Genomic DNA, 24,469 nt, shown 5'->3' with positions numbered 1-24,469 from the left:
AAAATGTCTACAAACAATAACTGCTGGAGAGGGTGTGGAGAAAGGAGAACACTCTTGCACTGCTGGTGGGGATGTAAATTGGCACAGCCACTCTGGAAGACAGTATGGAGATTCCTTAAAAAACTAGGAATAAAAACCACCATATGACCCAGCAATCCCACTCCTAGGCATATACCCTGAGGAAACCAAAATTGAAAGAGACACAGGTATCCCACTGTTCACTGCGGCACTATTTACAATAGCCAGAAGATGGAAGCCACCTAGATGTCCATCGGCAGATGAAGGGATAAAGAAGTTGTGGTACATATATACAATGGCATATTACTCAGCCATAAAAAGGTGAGTCAGTTCTGATGAGGTGGATGAACCTAGAGCCTATTATACAGAGTGAAGTGAGTCAGAAAGAGAAAGATAAATACCATATTCTAACACATATATACGGAATCTGGAAAAACAGTACTGAAGAACTTATTTACAGGGCAGCAGTGGAGAAAGAGACATAGAGAACAGACCTATGGACATGGGAAGAGGGGAGGAGAGGGTGAGATGTTTGGAAACAGTAACCTGGAAACTTACATTACCATATGTAAAATAGATAGCCAACGGGAATTTGCTGCATGGCTCAGAAAAGTCAAACAGTGGCTCTGTATCAACCTAGAAGGGTGGGATGGGGCTGGAGATGGGAGGGAGGTTCAAAAGGGAGAAGATATATGTACACCTATGGCTGATTAATGCCGAGGTCTGACAGAAAACAAAAGTCTGTAAAGCAATTATCCTTCAATAGAAATTAAATTTTTTAAGAAATGAGAATATAATCTGAATAGATATTTTCCCAAAGTAGATATACATATGGCCAACACATACATGTAAAGATACTCAGTTCAGTTCAGTTCAGTCACTCAGTCGTGTCCGACTCTTTGCGACCCCATGAATCGCAGCACACCAGGCCTCCCTGTCCATCACCAACTCCCGGAGTTCACTCAGACTCACGTCCATCGAGTCCGTGATGCCATCCAGCCATCTCATCCTCGGTCGTCCCCTTTTCCTCCTGCCCCCAATCCCTCCCAGCATCAGAGTCTTTTCCAATGAGTCAGCTCTTCACATGAGGTGGCCAAAGTTCAGCTTCAGCATCATTCTTTCCAAAGAAATCCCAGGGTTAATCTCCTTCAGAATGGACTGGGTGGATCTCCTTGCAGTCCAAGGGACTCTCAAGAGTCTAATTATCAGGGAAATGCAGATCAAAACAATGAGATATCACCTCATAACTGTCAGAGTGACTTTTATCAAAAAGACAAGAAACAACAAGAGTTAGAGAGGATGAGGAGAGAAGCAACCCTGTGGCATTGTGCAGAGACTAAAACATAAAATGCTGCGTGCAGCCACTATGGAAGCCAGGTTAGAGGCTCTTCAGAACATGAAAAACAGACTTAAATGCAGTAATCATTAAGCCTCGAGAATAATAATAATAGTGGGAATATTTATTAATGTTTTGAATGGCTTGACATCTGAAAAATGTGCTCCAATGGAAAAAAGAAAAAAAGAAAAATCCAGCAGTTCTATCTCCAATCATCGGAAGAAAGCAAAACACTAATTTGAAATGACACGTGCACCCCGTGTTCACCGCAGCATTATTTACAATAGCCAAGCCATGGAAACAACCTACAAGTCCACTGAAGGATGAATGGATAAAGAAGATGAGTCATATAAAGGTAATGGAATATTATCCACATCTAAAAAAGAATAAAACCTTGCCATTTGTGACATCAAGGGTGAACCTCAAGAGCATTATGCTCAGTAACAGATGAGACAGAGAAGAGAAACACTACATGATCGTTTAGTCTCTCATTTAGGTGGAATCAAAATAAACAAAAATAGAATCATAAGATACGGAGAACAGATTGGTGGCTGCTACAAACAGTGGATGAGGGCCAGGAGAAATAGATGGAGGAGGTCAACAAAAGTGTTAAAAAAAGAAATTCAGAACTGGAAGGGTCCTCGCATGATTTGTGCATGCCTGCTGCTGCCGCTGCTAAGTTGCTTCAGTCATGTCTGACTTTGTGTGACCCCATAGACGGCAGCCCACCAGACTCCCCATCCCTGGGATTCTCCAGGCAAGAACACTGGAGTGGGTTGCCATTTCCTTCTCCAATGCATGGAAGTGAAAAGTGAAAGTGAAGTCGCTCAGTCGTGTCCTAGAAATAATCAATTTCTAGACGATTCTATGCATTCTCATCTCTGTCCTTTCTGTAATAGATACTGTCTTACCCCCATTCTTACAGATGAGGAGGAAAGGGATGGGACCCCAGCAACACAGCTAGTTACCTTGTGGGCCACATACAGTCTGATAGAAGAACGATCTGCATACACAAGCTGTCACTCTGCTAAGCAACCATGCCAAGTCCTAAAACATCAGAGAATTTGATTACACAGCAGCACTCCACATTTTGCAGCTTGCCAGCTCTACACAATTAGCCGTTGCCCTCCATGGACACAGGAGCCTGGCAGGCTACAGGCCAAAGGGTTGCAGAGAGTCAGATGCGACCCAGCACACATAAGCACACTAACGGAAATACACTCATAATCAATGACCTAGGGTCAGTTTGTGCCCCAGGGCACTCTGACTGTTTATTCCATGCAAGAGCACAGAGAACAAGTGATATACATCAAACTGACCCTAAAACCAAATCACACATTTGGCTATATCTAGGTCCAAGAACCTGTGATGACAGTGTCCACAAAAAGCTGGTCAACAGCCTATCTAAGAAAGACAAAAAATTTAATTCGAGCCAACCTGAGGATTAGAACCTGGGAGACAGTCCTTCAGAAAGCTCCAAAGACTGTTCCATCTGTTAGAAGCAAGGTTGTGCAAGTTGTGAGACAAAGCTTTATACATCAAATGAAGTGTTACTGACAGTTTACACAGACCAGATCGCCACGTCATGCGTCATCATGGCCCCTCACAAGATTATGAAAGATTATCTCCTAGGGAGTAGTGACCCTTGATGAGATCAAGAGGGAGTTACCTCCTAAGGAGGTCTGGTTCATGGAGACGCATAACCCACACTAAAGGTGGGGGAGGAGGTCCAAACGAGCAAAGAAGAACTTAAAGCTTCCTTGTCTCGCCATAAAATATAAACTTTATTTCATCAAGAAAAGGGACAGTAGGGACTTCCTTGATGTTGCAGCGGTTAAGACTCTGCCTTCCAATGCAGGAAGCATGGGTTTGATCCCTGGTCGAGGAACTAAGATCTGTGGCCTGGAAAAAGCCAAAACATAACACAGAAGTAACACTGTAACAAACTCAATACTGTGAACACAGGTACTGACTCTGACAGGCAAATTCCTAGACCATCTCTGATCAAGATAGGTACAAAAACCTCTCCAAAATAGGAAGACTTCTTCCTCATATCACTTATTCCACCCCGATCCAGGACAGCGCCCATCTCCTCTCCGGCACCCCAGTAAAAACTCAAATCTTGCACTATTTGAGGGCTCCTTGAGTTGGACTGTGAAGAAAGCTGAGTGCCAAAGAATTGATGCTTTTGAACTGTGGTGATGGAGAAGACTCTTGAGAGTCCCTTGGACTGCAAGGAGATGCAACCAGTCCATTCTGAAGGAGATCAGTCCTGGGTGTTCATTGGAAGGACTGATGTTGAAGCTGAAACTCCAATACTTTGGCCACCTCATGCGAAGAGTTGACTCATTGGAAAAGACCCTGATGCTGGGAGGGATTGGGGGCAGGAGAAGGGGACGACAGAGGATGAGATGGCTGGATGGCATCACCGACTCGATGGACATGAGTTTGAGTGAACTCCGGGAGTTGGTGATGGACAAGGAGGCCTGGCGTACCGTGATTCATGGGGTCGCAAAGAGTCAAACACGACTGAGTGACTGAACTGAACTAAACTATATCCAAGCTCTTAATTACAGATAGAAGTTAACATGTAAATAACACCAGGAAAGGTAACATAGGAACTAAAACTCAGGGCTGGGTGACTAACAGCAAAGACCAGATTTTGCTTCAGAGAAGGGGCAGCCATCCCTCGGAAATGGACATGAAAGTCGGCGGTTGGCAAATACCAACAGCCTCCCAACTGTACGCTCTTACAAGGGTTCTGTGTCTCGGGATCCAGGGAAAGGTGAGGAGTTCCTGCCAAAACAATCACTGTGGCTCAGGAAGGCGGGCAAAGACCTCAAGTCGGCAAAACAGTAACTAACCAGAAACGTGATGTCACAGAGAGCCTGCTGAGTGAAGGACAGCACAGGGCTCCCCGTCACTCACTTCACTTCTATCCTTGCCTTTCAATGAGGCGGGAGGTTTTCCAAGTTACTAATTGATTGTAAGCGCAAGAGGGGGGCTCCTGTCAAACTCCGCCATGGGTGTCCCGGTCCTCTAGGGCCCACAAAGCTCCCCCGATGAGGGGGATGAGCTGGAGGCCACCTGGCTCTCCTGGAGGACAACGCCCAGCTGGGTTGCTCGTTCTCAGCTATACCAGGCTCTTCGCCTGGGTCAGGCATCCGGGCACCCAGTCTTCCTCCTTCCCCTCCTAGGAGGGACCAGTGAGTCAGAGTCAGGCTGCACTCTCCTGATGACCCGGTCACTCAGCCCCTGTGACAGCAGAGCACGGGTTCACTCTAGAGGGAGCACAGCTGCAGACGTGAGCTGGCCCCAGACGGCCCCGCCCCCAGTCTCCTGCCGCAGATCCTGCCCGGCCTGGGGAGGCATGAAGTCCCATCACGTCCCATTTACAAGCCTGCTGCAGGAGGGCATGCGGGGACCCTGACAAGCGTGTGAACGGCCGAGGCAGCACAGGAGGGCCTGCACGCCGCCACCCGCTCGCTTTGCTCCCTGGCATCCTCCTCCCTTGAGAAAAGGGAGATGAGTCAGGACCAAACGTTCATGAGGACTGACCCCACAGACGTCTGTCAGAAGGGTCAGCAAGCAGCACCTGGGGCCGCTTTAGGCTCAAGAGCCGCTGGTCTGAGAAACACGAGGACACAGTCCCTCTAATTCACCCCACCACACGACAAACAGCAGAGTTTCAAATGGAGGCGACTCGTGTTCTGAGTCTGCCAGCGCCGAGCTTCAGGGAGCATCAAGGACCAAGCCAGGGGTCACGCATGGGCAGAATCCCTTCAGGAGGAAGAGGCAGTCAGGTCACTCACCCACACAAGGACCTCAGACGGCAAGGGCTGGGTAATGAAGCTGGGTGATGAGAGTCCGGCTCTAAAGCCTGGGGGACAGGGCCCCAGGGCTGAACATGATACAATCCCCGAGGTGGTTCTTCCTCATCTCATGTCCCTCTGGAGGGCAGAGGGCAGGAGGCCGTGGTGAATGGCAGCCCCTGGCTGAGGGTCTGGCAGCAGAATGAGGGAAGCTGGGTCCCCATGGCGTCCAACCTGCATTCCCAGGCTGCACCTGGGTCAGGTGTGATAGCTCCCCAGAGGGCAGGTGGGGGCTGGGGGGCAAAACAAAGCTTCCGGAAGCACGGAGAAGGGTCCAGCTGACAGGTCAGGTGACGTTCTCCTGAAGCGTAGCTTCCATGGAGCTTCGTGCCAAGAAAGGGGCCAGGACAGAAGTGAAGGAGCAGTACAGGTCCCCGGCACAGCACACTCGCTTCTCAGTCCAAAGGCACCTCGCCTCTGCGGGACAGGACCTGGCCCGCCCTGCACCAGGCAGGGTCACGGGGTCCCAAACTCAGCACCGGCCAAGAGCAGCGCAGTGCAAAGTCTCACTGTGGTGCGAGCCAAATGCTTGTAAATCACCGCTCTGGCCAGCTCTCTGATCCTGAGCAAATAACCGTACGGGCCGTGCCTGGCTCCTCATCGACAATCTGACATCTCTGGGCCACATGGCATCTCTACTTCTTTTCAGCTCCAGAGCTGATTCCGTGTATTACATACAAATGTTCCAAGCCTGATCTGTTCCTACGGCTGTTGCTGCTGCTGAGTCGCTTCAGTCGTGTCCAACTCTCTGTGACCCCACAGACGGCAGCCCACCAGGCTCCCCCGTCCCTGGGATTCTCCAGACAAAATGCTGGAGTGGGTTGCCATTTCCTTCTCCAATGCATGCATGCATGCTAAGCCACTTCAGTTGTGTCCGACTCTGTGCGACCCCATAGACAGCAGCCCACCAGGCTCCCCCATCCCTGGAATTATCCAGGCAAGAACACTGGAGTGGGTTGCCATTTCCTTCTCCAGTGCAGGAAAGTGAAAGCGAAGTCGCTCAGTTGTATTTGACTCTTAGCGACCCTATGGACTTCAGCCTACCAGGCTCCTCTGCCCATGGGACTTTCCAGGCAAGAGTACTGGAGTGGGTTGCCATTGCCTTCTCCACTGGGGCTGGCTAACATGGTTTAAAAGCAAGGTTCAAAAGGATCAAACTGTTTCCAAGAAGCCTAACTGTTCCTGCAACAAAACCCCCCAATATTTGAAAGAATGCTGCTGCTGCTAAGTCACTTTAGTTGTGTCCTACTCTGCGACCCCAAGGATGTAGCCCACCAGGCTCCTCTGTCCATGGGATTCTCCAGGTAAGGATACTGGAGTGGGTTGCCATGCCCTCCTCCAGTAGATCTTCCCGACCCAGGGATTGAAACAGTGTCTGTTCTGTCTAGAGCCACCTGGGAAGCCCCATTTAAAGGAATACCCCTTGAAAGAAAAAAAAGTCAGCACTCAAGCATGTAAAATTCACAATGCCTGGCATCCAATCAAAAGGGGCCAGGCACGAAATCAGATCTACCGTGATAAGAGGAATCAACCAAGAAACAGCGCTGGAAGTGTCAGAGACCACAGCACGAGAAGACGGCTGTATTGGAACAACTGGGCTGAAACACATGTGTGTAGGAAGGGAGAGGAAAGTGTGACCGGTAAGGAAAAAAAGTGAAAGACACACAAAGACCAAATCTGACCTCTGCAGACGAAAAATACACTGATGGGGTCAACAGCAGACAAGACGCTGGACTCCTTCCCTCCGTCCCTCCACCCCAATACCGACATTCGAGGACACACCGGGAAGCTCCCTCCCACAGAGGGCTGGAGTGATCTGGGGTAGTGGGGCCCCTATGAAGACAAAGCAATGGAAATGCTCAAAAATAAAGCACAGAGGAGACAAGAAGAAGGCTGTGATCACACCGCTCCCGTCAGATGATGCCCAAGGTGGGGAGAGGGGGAAGGACGCGGCTTTGGGACAGGGAGAGCGGAGGGTGGACTGACACCCCGCAGGCTCCAGCTGTCGGGTCTGAGCTGTTCCTTCCCCAGACATCCCTGAGCTGCGGTGTCATCTGGAGAGTGAAACTCATTTCAGAGGGTTTGCTGGGAAGGCCTCGTGAGATGAGGCACAAAACAAATGCCAACTCCTTCCTCAACCCCCAGGGAGGTGGCGACCTACTGTATCCCAGCCTCACGTGCACGGGTGTGGGATGCATGGAGGGGCCCCCAGCTCTCTCAGCGCCCACCCCCCACCCCCCACCCCCCATCTCTCTCAGAGCCGCACACGCCCAAAGTCACCCTGGAAAGGCCGCTGTACACAATGAGCCCCCAGGAGCAGTGCGGCTGCTCCAGGCCTGAATGAGTGCAAGGACATCAGCCAGCAGACTGTGACTCCCAGCCCTGTCACCAAGGGAGACATACCCACGAGAGAAGACAGACACGAGTGTGTGTGAGTGTGTGTGTGAGTGTGTGTGTGAGTGTGTATGTGTGTGTGTGTATCTGTGTGTGAGTGTGTGAGTGTGTGTGTGAGTGCGTGTGTGTGTGTGAGTGTGTGTGTATATGTGTGTGTGAGTGTTTGTGTGTATTAATGGCACCACACGTGGGAACACAGCATCACAAATTTAAAATGCACCCGGGCGGAGAGAACCTACAGACCCTGCAAGAACCCTTCTTTACCCAACACCAAGGCTATAAAATACTCTTCACCCCAACCCTCCCCTCAAGCCCCAAGTCCTGACCCCCGTTAGCAGGTCTGCAGGGCTGGGCCTATGGCGTCAGCAAACCTCACCCCAGCATCTGCTGAAGCCGCGTTTCGACACCACTGCCTGAGGTCTCCTCCTCTGAAACCAAGTCCTGGGCTAACAGACGCCGCGGCGACAGCTCCTGGCAGGACCCAGAAGAAGCAGGCACGGGCCACGACCATGCACCACACAAGCTGGCTGTAAATGGCAGGACGACCCTGCGTGGAGCAGGGCACCCAGTGCACTCGCCCACCCTCAGCCACCCCAGGGGAGTCCGCGGTCTCCAGGGAGTCTGGCAGGCCCAGTGCCAGGCCACCAGGCAGCACGGGGCTTCCCCAACCAGAGCCAGGGCCACGTGCAAAGAAAAGGATGTGACGGAGGGGAGGACGCAGGAGGGGCACAGGCCTTCTGGAGGGCAGGGGCCAGGGGACGGCGCTGACACAGGAGAGGAGAGCAGAGGCCAGTTTGGGTAACAGGAAGATGAATCAGATTTGAAACATCTTTATTTTGAAATGCTGGCCCCAGACATGCTTCCGTGAAGGCCACTCATCAGTCCATCAGCCCGGTGCCTAAGCCAGACACAGGGGGCCTCAGACACTTTCTAATCCACACTGGAAACGACCCCGAGCCTGGCAACCCCAATCCAACATCCACCCAGGCTGTCCCTGTGGCCACGCAGCACCCCAAGGCCAGGCCACACCACGTCTGCCCTGAAGTGAGACGGGAGGGGAAGCTGAGATGTGTCACACACCAGGAGGGAGAAAGAGGACAAGCCTGGAGACCCCATCCTCACTCTGCGCCCCTGGTTCATTTCTAAGAACTTGCTCCTTAAGAAGCAGGTTTTATGAACACATCAATACCCAGTACACTGGAACCCAAAACATATCACACCCACTCTGAGGATCAGCCCTGGAAACCGCCCTTCACAGCTCACAGGTACAAGAAAGCTTACTGAACCAAAAAAAAGAAGTCTGTGATGAGTGACTGATGTCTTTAAGTTCATGGGGATGACAGAATCCTCTCCTGGGGGACAATGATCAGGGCAGCAGTCACAGTGCTTCAGAGATGAGGGTGCCCGACCACCTGGTCACTGAGGGTCAGAGAAACACAGTCCGTCTTCAAAGAGACTCAACCAATCCACAAACACTCCTCAAGCTTCTATTATAAAGCCAGCGTGTTAGCACCTAAAGCAAAGATCCTGTCCTCCAAGGACAGGATAAAATAAAGTATTATCTGGAGAAAATAAATAGTAAGCAATAAGCATTCACCACTGAAGAGGATGGTGCCATGGAATACTACAAGAAAAACCTAGAGCAGGTTGAGTCGGGGACTGTGTGTGTGTGAGTTAGTTGCTCAGTCGTGTCCGACTCTTCGCAACCCAATGGACTGTAGCCAACCAGCCTCCTCTGTCCATGGGATTCTCCAGGAAAGCATACTGCAGCGGTTAGCGGTTTTCTTCTCCAGGGGATCTTCCCGACTCAAGGATCAAGCCCAGGTCTCCTGCACTGGAGGCAGATTCTCTACCGTCTAAGCCACCAGGGAAGTCCCTAAGTAGGGGAGGAAGCTGCCATTTAAATAAAACTGGAGGGAAAACCTCACTTTCTAGAAAAGGGCCCTGAAGAAAGGATGCAGGGCAGAAGGCACAGGTTTGAAGGGTGACAAGGACCAAGGACCAGGTCCAGGGGGCAGCCTGGGCAAAGGGGCCTTCAGTATCTTCATCCGGATGGTGACCAACCTTAACACCTGCAAGGAAGGCTGGTTTCCCTGTGAGATAAACTTCAGATGAAGCTTCTGACGTTTCTATGCTATTTTACAAGTGTCTACCAAAAGTAATGTTGTCTTTTTGCTATGAGCTTATGCTCCTTTCAGTTTTTTTCTTTTTCTTTTATTTTTTTACGCCCAGTTTCTTTCTCCTAAGCAGGCTCCCAGCGCACTGGAAGCAGCTGGTGGAGACAGCCTGCTCCCTTCCGGCCCCAGTGGCGGGGGCACGAAAACCTTCGTAGAACTTCCCTCTGTGTCGACAAGCCCAGGAGAACTCCCCAAAAGCTGAAAGCCAGAAAAAGAAATACGAGATTCCCTATCACCTTTCCAGAAAAGCTAAAGCAAAGTGACGGAAAATCCAGTCAGATCTTCCCTTAAACATCAATTACAGGAAAATCTCATAGATGTTGATAATGCTAATCTTAATTAGAGTAACCTCAAACACTTTTCATTTCTCCCTGGTTAATAATACGATAATAATAATAATTTTTAAGAGGCCAGTTGCCACATTCCTAGAGCCTCCTTCACAACATGCAAAGTATTTATCATATGCTGGGGAAAGTGACAAAGCGAGTGTTCAGTGTTTATGAAGATCGTTGCTGGAGAAAGGTTGTTGCTGAAAGAAAAGACACCGGGATTCTTGGGCTCTGGAGGAGAAGAATTCAATCCAGGGCCAGAGACGAGGCTTGACTGCTCAGAGCTTTTGTGTAATAAAGTTTTATTAACGTATAAAGGAGATAGAGAAAGCTTCTGACATAGACATCAGAAGGGGGCAGGAAGAGCAACCCCTGCTAGTCTTCGGCTGGATGTTATACAGGCACTGCTGCTGCTAAGTCGCTTCAGTCGTGTCCGACTCTGTGCGACCCCACAGACGGCAGCCCCCCAGGCTCCCCCACCCCTGGGATTCTCCAGGCAAGAGCACTGGAGTGGGGTGCCATTGCCTTCTCTCATTCAGTCTGTTAATGAAAGAAAGGGATGTCTTAAAACTCAGAATGACACCAGGCCCCTCATCTATAAGATGTATTTTGAGATAATCTTGGCACCAGATGATTCATCCTGGGCCGTAAAACGATTGACTTGAATCTTGTAGAAGGGCAGTTTACCATACAAATAGTTTCGCTTACAGAGATTAGGGGAACAGTGTCTGAGTATAACATACTGGTTTATCAAGTAGGTTCTGAGCCATTAGGCTGGACCGACTTGAAGACAGAGTTTGGGGTAAATGCATAGTACATTAACATAGCTTAAGACAAACATTTCCATAGGAAAAATGCATTGGTTAACTCAAGGTTTGAGAATAGTTAACTTCAGGTGAAACCAGGTGTCATTACAGCAACACAGTATTTTAAGAGAAACCTCCTTTTAAATCTGTATAGAGAAGGAAAAAAAATATCACTAGTTTGTTTCCTCCTGCCGCTCAAGAGAGAGAAAAATGTCTAACACTTGTCTGGAGACCCCTGGCCTTCCTGCCTGTTACCCTCTCACTGGGTTAATCACTGCTGGTGGTGAGAGCAGGGGAGGCAAGGCCCAGGAGCAGAGGACACTTTTCCGAAGAGGAAGAAATAACCAGGGACAAGACAAGGACCCATGCAGGCCACTATGAGGCTCATTACAAGATAAATACCCCACAGGATATAAGAATATAATTTAAATTAGCGACCACTTTGGCTTCCCAGGTGGCAGAGCGGTAAAAAACTCGCCTGCCAATGCAGGAGGCACAAGAGCTAAGGGTTCAGTCCTTGGGTTGCGAAGATCCCCTGGAGGAGGGAATGGCAATCTGCTCCAACATTCTTGCCTGGGAAATCCCATGGACAGCGCAGGCTGGCAGGGCTCCACTTTAAAGGCCAAACACTTAAACAGGAAATTGTGTTAGAATTACTCCATATGCTTTAATAAGAGTAATTTTAAGGTTCCCCCTGCTCCCCAAAGGCACCATTTTTAAAAAGCAGTTGCAACTTTCCAAATTTCCGCCTATGAAAGCACTGTCTGCGTGCTCACTACCTACCCATGTCCTCTGGTTGCTGATCTGATGCACCTTTGAAAGTGACCGACTTATTCCTCCCTTCGCAGCCAAGCAAACAGAAGTTCGTCAGCCCCCAGAACCCAGCTAGGGAAAGTGCCAAGTCACCCCATCACCTCCAAGACTAGACAGAGAGACACATCCCGCTTCATCTCCAAGAATAACCAGTAGTTAACAGGACCACTGTGTGCACACCGGGCCATAATCAGATATTATAACACCGTGTCAGGACCCCACCCACGGTCCTGTCTTCAGACTTGTCAGAGTCACAGAAATTGCCGGCAGCCTTGGTGCCCCACACGCCACCTTTCACCAGACAGCAGGAGGCAGGCACAGCCTCTGATCTACAGCCCCAGGGAGGGCACCCCTGGGTAGGCACAAGGACCGCGGTCTCCCTGCAGCGGCCGGAGCCTGCTTTCCAACTGGAAACCAACCGCGTGGGCAAGCCTGGAGCCAGCCACCCCTGCCTCCAACACAGCCACCCTGCTCCGGCTAAACAGGCCTGAGGTTCCACACGGACCCGGGCACAGGTGAGACCAACGCAGGGCTGGACGTGGCGGTCACAGGGGCAGAATGCGACGGTGTGGACCAAGGCAGAGAGGCAGGTGGTGCTTGGGCATGTGATGGACAAACCGTGAGCCCTGTCCACCTCCCTGGGGAGGTCTAGCCCCCTTTCCTGCAGAGATGGCTCATAAACCTGAGACCAGAGGGACGTGTGAGGAAGGCGTGCTCGCTGGGGGCCAGGTCCATCCACGGGGACACGTGAAGAAGTGAGGTGCCTGACAGCCAGCGGGTGGCAGGTGGTGGGAAGGTGACCAAGGCCAGGAGTGGACAAGCCAGGTGGGGCGGTGGCAGCCACACCAAGCAGGAACGCCCAGGCCCCACGCAATGACGCAGACGATGCTCACAGTCCAGCTGATACCAGAAAAGGCAGGTGCCGGGGAGCAGGCTCTGTCCTGTGATAGCAGCAACCAGGTGTCAGGGGGGCAGGAGGGCAAGGGGCTGACATCATAAACCAGGTCACCCCAACGCTGAGCAGCCCGCGAGGAGCCCAGGGCCCCAGCAATCCTGCCCTCTCCCTGCCACTGACCATTCTACTGGCCCCAAGGCCCCAAGCCCTGCAGCCTTTCTGTTGGAGTATGAAATCTCATTTGACAGAGTATTAATTAAGTTCAGCCCTCAGTCAACTGATTGGCCTATAGGCAGGCATCACACACCTGTCCAGCTAAGCACAGGTGCCTAGGAGAAGGAAAGCAACAAGGCAGGGAGACCCTGACCCACAGACCGAACCCCAACCTACCAGGCACCAGCTACATGAGCTGGGAGCTGCCAACATCTTTAAGCCCCGGTCCCATAAACAAAACAGAAACCTAACCCATGCACCATGCTTGCCGTGGTACCAGACAGAACAGAAAGAACACAGAGATGGTATTCAATAAACACAGCTCTGTGATTCCTTCAGAAGGAATATAAGACCTGAAGCCAACCCTCTTCCAGAAAATAAGGTTCAGTAAAACAAACAAAGCATTCAGAACAGAGCGAGTCTGTCCCTCCCTAACACAAATTTTTTCTTAATTTTTATTTATTATGTACTTACTTGTAGTATTTCACTGAGTCTAAGACACTCCTTCAATTTTACAATTTTGAAATTCAAACATTTTCCAAACAATCCATATTTAAGGATGATATGTGATAATCTTTACTTTGCATGAAAAGTTGTCATTAAAATTGATCCTTTAGGGACTTCCCTGGTGGTTCAGCGGCTAACACTCCAAGCTCCCATGCAAGGGGCCTAGATTCAACCCTCGGTCGGGGAACTAGATCCCACATGCCACCACTATGGGTCACAACTAGACCCGGCACAGACAGATAAATAATTTTTTTAACTGAGCCTTTATCTCATGGCACTTTAGGATCACGGAAGTTCAGTGAGTGCAGAATCCCAGGACACAAGCACCTCGCATCACCGCAAGGCTCTGCAGAGACTAGGACACGTGTGGTCCCCACAACGTGAACACTCACAGCCCCCATCAGTAGGAGTGTTGGGAAAAACACGCCTATCACCTGGTGGGGTGATGGCCTTCCCTGCCTCGCAATCCTCATCTGTAAAGGGCAGAACAGGAAGGACTCGTCTCAGAGAGTCGTGGCAAGACTCCTACTTGGAAAAATCCAAGTAAAGTCCTTGGTTTCACAACCAGTGCACAGTGAGTGCGTTGGTTTTCTCATCTGTAAAATGGGTATCCTGAAGGTATGAAGGTGGTGTCTCCAGTGGTTGGTGGAAGGTAAAATAAGAGAGCCCAAGACAAGCGAACAGAAGGGCTGAATCCTTTCCCCACGACCCGGCCTCCACTGAGGGCTGAGGGTCAGGTTTCCTGAAGAGATGACGCAGGGTCCCCACCAGTCCAGTCACGCAGCGTTATCCTCATTACATTCACCAGTCGCCAGCTCCACCTCATAAAAAACCTCTGTATTAAGCAGTTCAGTTCAGTTCAGCAGCTCAGTCGTGTCCGACTCTCTGCGACCCCATGGACCGCAGCACGCCAGGCCCCCCTGTCGCTGTTACTAAATCCAGAAATAATCTCCAAAGATTTACAAAAACCACTTTAGATGAGGGTCCTATCTACTGGAAGAGTCTCATCAATAAAAATAAGTGAGGTCTCGAGTCATCCTTGCATCCGTCTCTCCTACCACGGCAAGTGGCAGGAACTGGCCACAAATTTCTTAAAGAAAATATAGTCCAATGAAAGGGTCTCTTTGCCAATACACATGTGTAAGATAAAAAACAGAGAAGCCACAGGATGACTCTGGCTAAAAAAAACAGTGACGCTGACCAACTTTGGGAACAGAATTAATTTCAGAGAATGACCCCAAATTGAGACCATAAGAGATGAGACCGTCCAGCTTCTCCAGAGAGCGGCAGGAACCGGAAGTGAACACAACCAAAGGCTCGAAGCTGTGTGGCTGCAAGCGAGGGCTCACGGCCAGGCTGCATCTTGTTCCTGCCGCCCCCACAGTGAAGGGGGTCACAGGCGGGCGGGCCCGCTCTGCTCTCTGTCTGCCCAGAACTCATATCACTAATCAACGTCCTGAAACAGGAGTTGCTTGGGAGGGCCAGGCTCTGCTCAGCTCTGCTGGTGAGGCCCCAGAGCAGCCAGGGACAAGATACAAGTAATTGAGTGCAGCCGTTTTCCAACAAAACTTTATTTTCAAAAGCAGGCAGGGGCTAGATACGACCCATAGGCTGTGGTCTGCCAACCTCTGCCCTGCAAAGGGAGGCTCCTCGTCAGAAGGCTCAGGAATGTACAACTGAAATGGGGCCAAGGAAGCCATCTGCAGAGACGTGGGGCTAGGACAGAATATATGAAATCACGGTACAGAGACGCGGGGGAAGGGAAGCGCCACAGAGGGCTGGTTTTCTACTCTCCGCTGACAAACAGGGGCTTCCCTGGTGGCTCAGCGGTAAAGAATCCGCCTGCTAACACAGAAGACACAGCTTCGATCCCTGGGTCGGAAAGAGCCCCTGGAGGAGGAAATGGCAACCCTCTCTAGTATTCTTGCCTGGAACATCCCATGGACAGGGGGACCTTGTGGGCGACAACCCACAGGACGACAGAGAGTCAGACATGACTTAGTGATTAAACAGCTACCAGCAAACAGAGTCTTGGGAGAGCAAGGACAGCTTCTGCAACATTTTACTTCTCATACAGGTGCATGTGTTTTCAAACATCAGGAAAACAGTTATAAAAGTAGAAATAAATATTTGGATTAAATATCTGGAGATGCGCCAATAATTTTAACAACATATCTCAAATTTACGGTTAAGAACCTTGTTTCTACATAACAGCTCAACATTCTACTCATTCTATTTTCTAGCAGTTTTGTGTGTGTGTGTTTGTGTGTTTTAAAGCACAGAAAATGTTGTCCTATGTATAATAAATAAAATACATCTCATAATAGGTACATAATTCCTTTATCAAAAGCCTCGAGGATACAGCTGGAAATTAAGAATGGTCTGGACTTGAGAAAGAGGACACAAGGGTCCAGGGCGGCCCTGTCACCAAGCTCCTTCACGTGCCTAAGGGACATGGTCCTGATTGATCGGGCTGGATTCTCTGAGACATGAGAAACAAAGACACTTCTTGGTTCAGAGGTTTGGGGATTTTAGAACTGCAGACAGTGTGCTGTGGGCCTCTATTTAAAAAGCCTCAAAGACCTCTCAGGCTTCCCTGTGGCTCAGTTGGTAAAGAATCCTCCTGCGATGCAGGAGATGTTGGTTTGATCCCTGAGTTGGGAAGATCCCCTGGAGAAGGAAATGGCAACCGACTCCAGTATTCTTGCCTGGAGAATCCCATGGACAGAGGAGCCTGTAGGGTTACAGTCCATGGGGTCGCAAAGAGTTGGACAAGACTTAGCAACTATATCACCAACACCAAAGACCTCTCGTTGCTAAGGGACAGATATCCATTCCCGCCCCTGGTGCTCCAGGCCAGGTGTGCTGGTCCCTGGTCCCGAAGTGGCTCTGGCACTGCCAGGCCGGAGCACCACCCCCAGCTCCAGGCACACCCTGGCAGGGGGCCTCCCTGACCTCCCGCATCTTTCCCCCACTGTCCTGTTTTACCTGCTTAAGAATCACCATCACTACTCACAAGTGTCCCCTACACCAGTCTCCCCAGGACTGTCTCCCTCACCAGGAGTCAGCAGCCCCAGGAATGAACCTGCTGGAGGGGAGCTGGCACCCAGCACTGACGTGGCACCCGGATGGCACTCAGTCAGCACCAAGGAATTCTGGTAACAACCTGGGTGGGCACCCAGGACGGGGCTGGCCCCTTACTGGCTACTTCGCACACCCTTCCCCCAGTGCCACAGCGCCCTGACGTCACTCACCCTTTCTCACCCGCAGGGCCCCTGAAGCGTCCCATCTTTCCCCCGAGGCCAAAGAACTATAACAGCACAGCTCAAAGGAAAAGCCAAAGCCTTGCAGAGCGAAGCCGTTCACCTCCCCTCCACCAGGTCCCCCCGCTGGCCCCCACCAACCTGCCGCCAATGTCTTTGAAGCAGGAAGCAGGGTGATTAAACACACAAAATCCTTCTGGTGCTTCTGCGTCCAGAAAACACTGCCCAGCGGCTCACTGACGGAGCCCGCACCTAATCCAAAAGCCACAGCGATGGCTGAGCAGCTAGAATGAGAACATGATTTGTTTGCTGAAGATCGTACAAAGAAATTCCTCTCTATAAAAACTTGGAGATTTATCTCTTTGCTGTAACGACATATTACTCAAGACTGAACGCACTGTAAATCATCCCATGTTCTGAGAAATTCTGGAACTGTCAGCTGATTTTCCAGGAACACAGGATAAGAGCTGCCAAGTCAGCCTGCTGGACTCACAGGAGCGCGGCAGCGCCTGTGGAAGCCACTCAACAGCGTGACTGAGCGCTTCTCCCCGGGGCCACAGGGTCTGCTGGCAGGCCCTCGGTGTGTCCGCCTCCTTCTGGCTCCTGCAGAGAGCCTCGGGCAACGGGACGCCGGCTACAAACACCTCACAAGTCTGAGAAGCTGGGCACCGGCTGCAGCTGGCAATCCTGCCGTCTCTGCCTGGACCAAAGGAAGTCTGAGATGCCAGGGCGATGAGCTAAGCGGGCCCCAGGCGGCTCCTTCCCTGTGCCTTGTTGAGCCTTCATGGTCTGCTCGGTAACCAGTGGAGAGAACACTCAGCTAACTTACAGGCCGATTTCCCGGGGGAAGATCTTGAAGATCCCTGATCCCGTTTTCCTGGGAGCACTGGTGCCAAGTGTAAGGCAGTAGGCTGGATGACAACCAGCCAAAGCTAAGTGGCCAAGGGAGGGTTGAAACCATGACCCGTGGAGGCAGCTCAGAGTGTCAATCAACAGGGTGAGGCAACCCAGCCTTTTTAAGACCAAGAAAACAGTCCCACAGGCGGCAGAGGACAGGGCCTGGAAAAGCTCACCCACTGAACACGCCCGGGGTCACCAGCAAGCCTCACGGCTCTACTGAGGCTTGAGCCCTCTTTTCTCACTTGAAACTGATGGTGGCTTTGTCTCAAATTCAGTGACCACAGTGGAGCCTACTCCCAGCCTATTCCTAGTCTCCAGCCTCTCTTCCAAAATCTGTTTCTCTACGACACACACACACACACACAAACCAGGAAGACAGCCCTCTGCAGCTATGATGCTATACGCAAATAATCATCACCACAACTAAACAGGATGCCGCAGACGAAGGGAGAGACAGACCAGCTCAGAGAAGTGCAAACATCGGACCAAGGGACTTCAAAACCTAAGACCCTGCTGGGAAATGGAGGCCAAGAGATGATTCGAGCACTTTATGTGCTGAGACTCATAAGGAGAAATGCAAATTATCTTCTCCAGTCCAAAGATCTAAGGATCCAACGTGCCCATCTACACCATTAAGCAAAAGTTCCAGCAGAAACCTGCCTCAGGAGATACCTACAGGAAACTGACAGATGAAACGCGTCCAGCAGCCCCTGCAGAGGGGCTGGGGGGACACCCGCTCCCCACTCAGGCTGCCTGATGCTCTCGGGGTGATAAGGGCCCCACTTGTGACAGGCAGGTCACTTCCCGCCCCGTAAGCTCCTGTCTGTCCTTCAGCAGCCCAGTGCCTGCCACCATTCCCACTCGCCATCTGGAGTTCTGGGGCCCAGCAGGGAACAACACAGGGCCTGCTTCATTGCAGGCAAGCGTGCACCTCAGTGAGAACCCCACAGAAAAAGGATGCTGTGGCCATAGAGATGAACTCTCCCAGAGCAAGGAAGCAAGGCCGTGCAGACGTGCAGGATGTGTCCACGGCCCCACCCATCTCCTCCTCACTCATCGGCTAGTGATGGTGGGCAGGTTATGAGCTCTGCCTGCGCCCTGGCCCTCAGCCAGCGCCCCTGTCAGAGTCCACCATCCGCGCCCCCCCCTACCTTGTAGTACGGATGGTGCAGGAAGGAATCTGGGCCGCCTGCTAAAGCCATCGGTTCCTTCCCACGGTCTTCAAACCACATGGACTGCACGAGACCTGGAACAGAGACAGACTGTGAGAAGCCCAGACAGAGGGAAGGCCCACTGCTCTCCAGGGGCTCAGCGGCAGGGGGCTGACCCTGGACACCACTCGCATCTGGGTGAGTCAGGGGACTGGCACCAACTCCAGAACCTTGACCTGTGGTCACAGGGCCTGTCAGACGGAGGTGCTCAGAGGGGTGAGCCACAGCGAGAACTGAATGCCGGCCCGCTCAGCAGTCCCCAGGAGCCACCTGACTCTTCTTCCACTGACAGTGATAAAACACCCTGAAGACTTTTTCATACTGTGGGCCACACAGGCTTAGCCTGCGGGGAGGTGGGGCAGGTGTTGCTGGGGCCCTCTCAGCACTGCCCATGTAAGTACTGCTTTACCAGCCACAGCCTAGAACCCTAACCCTAACCCTAACCCTCGCCCTAGGAGGCACCCTCTCAGCAGACACCAAACCACCATACAAGATCCAACACACTCCCTGCAGGGACCGCCTGGGAGAACAACCCTCACAGCCACGGCCTCTGGAACGGATGTGAGACGTGCCACCTCCTAGGAGTGCCAAAGCGACTTCAGCTCCGAGAAAGTGCACGCTCGGCTCCAACAAGGAGCCCTAGACAGGCAGGAAGTAAGATCCCATTTTTCTTTTTAACCTCCTGTGGCACAAGCCATACATTTGATCCGTACAGGATGGTCCGTGAGAGTTCCAGAACTGACCCCAACAAAACCCACCCCGCACCCCAGCAATGCAGAGGACTGTCGGGGGTGGGGGACAGGAGGGAGGCAGGCACAGGAGCTTGGTCTGCACTGCGTCCCACCACCTGACACTCACAGACCAGAGACCATCTATAACACGACCTCCCGCGGCACATAGCTTACCTGCCACATCTCAGCCAAAATTAGAGTTCCATTTCCATGGAGACAGGAGACTGTTACCAGTCACACTCTGGACTACAGCAGGAGAGAGGAACCAGTGCTAGGGTCAGAAAGATCCCTGACACCATTCTTCTCGGAAGTCATCAGAAGTAAGAATACGGCAATGGCCATCAACATTCTCTGTTATAACCCACCTCAGAGCCACTCAGACCCTCCTCAGCTCCCCCTGCAGCCCAAGGACCCTGAGCAATTCGTAACTCCTGACCACATATGGCTCTCTCTGGCCTCTGCATCCACAGTATTGTTCTGAGCTCTGTTAGCTGCTGTAAGTGTTACGGCCCTATAGGACTGAGCTCAGGGGTCACCTCCTCCAGGAAGACCCCTTGGACTGTCCCTCACCAATCACCACCGCCCACGATGGTTCAGTCAGCGTCCACTCTGGGCTCCTGGGCCACATGCTGGGCTTACAGCCCTCCTTCCCATCTGCCACGCAGAGCTGTAAATGCCTCTGCTTGGTCTCACTCCCCACAAAGCAATCATAACCATGTGCTTAATTGTGACAGAGGCTTGCTCTGTGCAAACTGTCAGGAAGTGCCAGCGGAGAGACACTGTCTGGCTGAGCAGGAGTTGAATCCCTGACAGGCTTTCTGCAGCCACATCCACAGAGACAGGATGCCCCAAGGGGTTCTTGGGTCATCGACATCACCCCATCGGATGAGGGAAAGCCAGACAGTTCCAACACCCACCCACCTTGTCCTGGGCCACCTGGAGGGACCCTTCTACCCCACAGGTTCCCCGAGGGCACAGGCGAGTGTCCAGCGTCCCCTTCAAGTAGACTAGGGCTGCGTTTCAGTGAACAGCGGCCAGAGCCTCAGTGATGAGCAAACCAGGAACCAGAGCTGAGAAACCATTTTCTGATCTAGTCCTCTGGGGCCTGGAAGGACTTATTTCCCTGACGCGGCTTTGAGAGAAATAAGAAAAATTTAGAAAGTGGCTCACTTAACGAAAAGTTAGAAAATCAGGGAAAAAAAAGGGGGACTGGAAGAAATACTGCAGGCAAAGATCTCCCCAAGACAGACAGAGAAATGCTGGGAGCCTTCACGTCAGAACTGACACGCAGCAAACAAAACCCCTGCAAAAGAAATTACAGAGGCACCGTAAACAGCCCACAGAGAGCGTGAGCCAAGCACAGGGGCGCAAAGAGACAGGAAGGTTAGCACAGAACGCAGGTCACAGAGGACAGACTGGGAAAGACCAGAAACCCCAGGGAGTGTCCCAGCACAGAGCTCTTCACATTTCAGATCTGTCCTTCCACTCACAGGCTCAATTTTCTAGAATTCAGAATTTAAAAACTCACAGAAGGCTCTCAGAGGAAAGCCGAACGGTTTAGGCAGGGCATAAAAGCAGGGACATTAATTTACTGTTGTGTAGTCGCTCAGTCACATCCGACTCTTTGCAACCCCACGGACTGTAGCCCGCCAGGCTCCCCTGTCCCTGCAATTCCCCAGGTAAGACCACTGAGACGGGTAGCCAATCCCCTCCACTCGACTCAGGGATCGAACCCACATCACCTGCATTGCAGTTGGACTCTTTTACCACTGAGCCACCAGGGAAGCCCTAGGGATATTAATGCCACCAGTCAAAACAGCAAAAATATCAAGATACGATCTAGTTACAGGCCGAACTGTGTCCCCTGCCCCTAACTCATATGTTGACGCCCTTAACATCCAGGATCCTCAGAATGTTGCTGTATTTGGAGGAAAGGTCTTTAAAAAGGTAACTAAGGTCAAATGAGGCATTACTGTGGACCCGAATCCAACAAAGGAGATGAGGACACAGAGGCACCTGGATGGAGGACCACGTGAGGACAGGAGATGACGGCGATTCACACGCCAGGAGAGAGGCCTCGGGGGAAGCGGCCCTGCCCACACCTTGACCTCAGGCTCCCCACCTCCAGCTATGAGAAAACAAACTCCTGTTGTTTAAGCCTCTGGTTCTTTGTTATGGTGTTTCTAGAAAACGATTACAGGCCCAAAATTCTTCAAACACCACCAAACTGTCCTCATGGCTAAGAGGAACAGAAGCATCCTAAACCTGTAACATTTACCACCAGCCAGTCATTTGTGTTTTCCACAAGGTCTCTGGGATTCTTTAAATCAGCGCAGAAACACAGGAATGACCCACGAGAGGCCGCTGGGCTGGAGAGGCCTGGTGATGACAAGACGGCAGGGGTCGGGGCAGGGGAGGAGTTCGTCCCGGAGCAAGATGGGTGAGGCTGGCAGCTTGCCTGCAGCCTCTACAGGAGACTGCAGCCCCCAGGCCTCCAGGCTCCCCCAGCTCCAGGAGTCAACCCGCGGCAGTCAGTCTCATGTGCCCTTCTGTCCAGGCTCTACCACCCAGCCCTTTGATCAGACTCCAAAGTAGGTTTGTTCCAAAGGCATTCTGGAGACATGGTAACATCTGCAGTCACTTGGCCCGAATTCCCGAACACAGCAGGGCGGCCCTCATCCCCTGTGCTGGAGGCCTCGAGGGCGGAGTCTGTAAAGGAGCAAAGGCTCCAGGCTTCCTGGAGAAGAAAGAATCTGGCCTCAAGGCTGGAGCGAACTCCTGCCCCAGGGACCTGACTTGCCAGACTATCAGCGGAGCCAGTTCCTTCACTCTCCTTACAGACACACATACATGGTCAGTTTCACTGCACAGCCGTGACCTCTTCACCCCAAGCACTTGCAGCAGGATCCCGGGACCGCTCCATGAGGCCCCTTCGGGCCTCCCCCCCACAAACACACGGCCACATGGGTCTGACGGCTCCATCGGCCACCATTCAGCCTGCCTGCACGGCCTGCCCATGTCCCGGCCACTTCCCCAACACTCCTGCCGCCTTCCACCCTGACTGCAGCCCCACTCTCCTGGGCTGTTTCTCTCCCCTCACCTACTTCCGGTGGCCTAGGGGAGGGGTCAGTGTCCTCCTGGCTCCTTGAGTACCCTCTCGGCACCCCTCCACCATCAGGCTGCCCATGGCCCTGCCTTCTTGGGCTGGCACTGCCCACTCTCTCCCCAGCTCACTCGGTATGTCTTGCCTGCCCTGCTGTGCAAGGCAGGAACTCCTGGATGTTTCCAGCAAACAGAAACATATGACTTTCCCCTTAAGTTTCAAATTTAGTGGGTGTTAAGAATGCTGAAAATTTTAAATATGTCAGTTTTATTACCTAAATGTCACCTTTGAAAGACTTTGTTTGCCAGAAAAATATATATTCCATAATCTCTGTCAAGTAGGTTCTTAGGGAAAACAAAACCATACTTAGACAAACCAAAAGGTTTGGATTAACTGGCCTCCGATAAGATGTATCAAACCCAAAGCTAACATCAAATTCAGTGATGAAAGATGGAAAGCTTTTTCCTCTAAGATCACAAACAAGGTATGTATGATCCTTTCATCACTTCTATTGAGTGAACGATAGGAAATTCTAGCCAGAGCCATCAAGTGAAAAAGGAAAACAGGAAAAGAAGTAAAGTTATCTCTATTCACAGAGGACATGATCTTATCTGCAGAAAACCCTAACAGTTAAAAACACTTACAAACACACACAGGCCCCCTCTAGAGCTAATGAATAAATTCATCAAGGTTATAGGATACAAAAATCAACATGCAAAAATCACGTGTTTCTAAACAGCAACAATGAAAAGGAGATCAAGAAAACAACTCCATTCAAAATAGCAACAATAATAATTAAGAATAAATTTAACCTAGGAGGCAAAAGACTTGTGCACCAATTACCAACAATTACCAAATGTTGCTGTTAAGAATATAAAGATGCTGTAAGGAAAACATTATGTATTCATGGATTGAAACATTTAATATTGCTAAGATGAAAAAACTATCCAAAGCAATTTACAGATTCAATATAATTCTTACCAAAATCTCACTGGCAGTTTTGCAGAGATCAATATATCTTTCTACAATTCCTAAGGATTCTCATGGGACCCCAAGTAACCAAAAACATCTTGGAAAAGAACATAGTTGGAGGATTCACATTTCCTAATTTCAGAATTCACTACAAAACGGTGGTGATTAAGACAGTGTAATTACCGGTGTAAGGTCAGACACAGACTCATGGAACAGAACAGACAGACCAGAAATAAACACTCACACAAACATTGGACTGATTTTCAATAAAGGTCCCAAGACCGTTTAATGGGGAACAGGACAGTCTTTTTGAAAATTGGTTCTGGGAAACTAGATATCCACATGCAAAAGAATAAAGTTGGACTCTGACCTTACCATACAAACAAAAATTAATTAAAAAACGGATCAAGGACTTAAAACTATAAAACTCTTGGAAAGAAACATAAGGAAGATTTTTTATGGTATTGGATTTGACAATGATTTCCAGGATATGACTCCAAATGTGAAGTCACTCAGTTGTGTCCGACTCTTTGTGATCCCATGGACTGTAGCCTCCCAGGCTCCACTGTCCATGAGATTTTCCAGGCAAGGGTACTAGAGGGGGTTGCCATTTCCTTCTCCAAGGGATCTTCCCAACCCAGGGATCGAACCCAGGCCTCCCACGTTGTAGGCAGACATTTTACCGTCTGATGACTCCAAAGAAAGAAAGTGAAGTTGCTCAGTTGTGTCCAACTCTGTGCGACCCCATGGACTGTATAGCCCATCAGGCTCCTCAGTCCATCAAATTTTCCAGGCAAGAGTACTGGAGTGGGTTGTCATTTCCTTCTCCAGGGGATCTTCCCAACCCAGGGATCAAACCCAAGTCTCCCGCACTGCAGACAGATGCTTTACCGTCTAAGCCACCAGGGAGGCGGAATGACTCCAAAGGC

At 50.9% G+C, this 24,469-nt stretch overlaps 1 protein-coding gene across 5 annotated transcripts in view; it reads right to left on the bottom strand.

Annotated features, from left to right (window-relative positions):
- GRB10 (growth factor receptor bound protein 10) overlaps positions 1–24,469 on the bottom strand; it is a 210,418-nt gene that overhangs the window by 119,883 nt on the left and 66,066 nt on the right. For 3 of the 5 annotated variants that reach the window (XM_015095173.4, XM_060414417.1, XM_042248333.2), the window contains one exon: positions 18,675–18,769. The exons of 1 other annotated variant lie outside the window; for it this stretch is intronic. In XM_015095173.4, coding sequence (XP_014950659.3) covers positions 18,675–18,755 — 81 coding nt within the window. In that variant the 5' untranslated portion in view covers positions 18,756–18,769. Of the gene's footprint in view, positions 1–16,764; positions 16,915–18,674; positions 18,770–24,469 lie in introns of those variants that run through there. One more of the 5 variants, XM_060414418.1, reaches the window with a different exon arrangement.

The sequence above is a fragment of the Ovis aries genome, chromosome 4 (assembly GCF_016772045.2).
Source record: "Ovis aries strain OAR_USU_Benz2616 breed Rambouillet chromosome 4, ARS-UI_Ramb_v3.0, whole genome shotgun sequence".
Taxonomy (NCBI): Eukaryota; Metazoa; Chordata; class Mammalia; order Artiodactyla; family Bovidae; genus Ovis; species Ovis aries.
The sequence above is the reverse complement of the archived record's forward strand: the minus strand, read 5'-3'. Positions and strand labels throughout refer to the sequence as shown.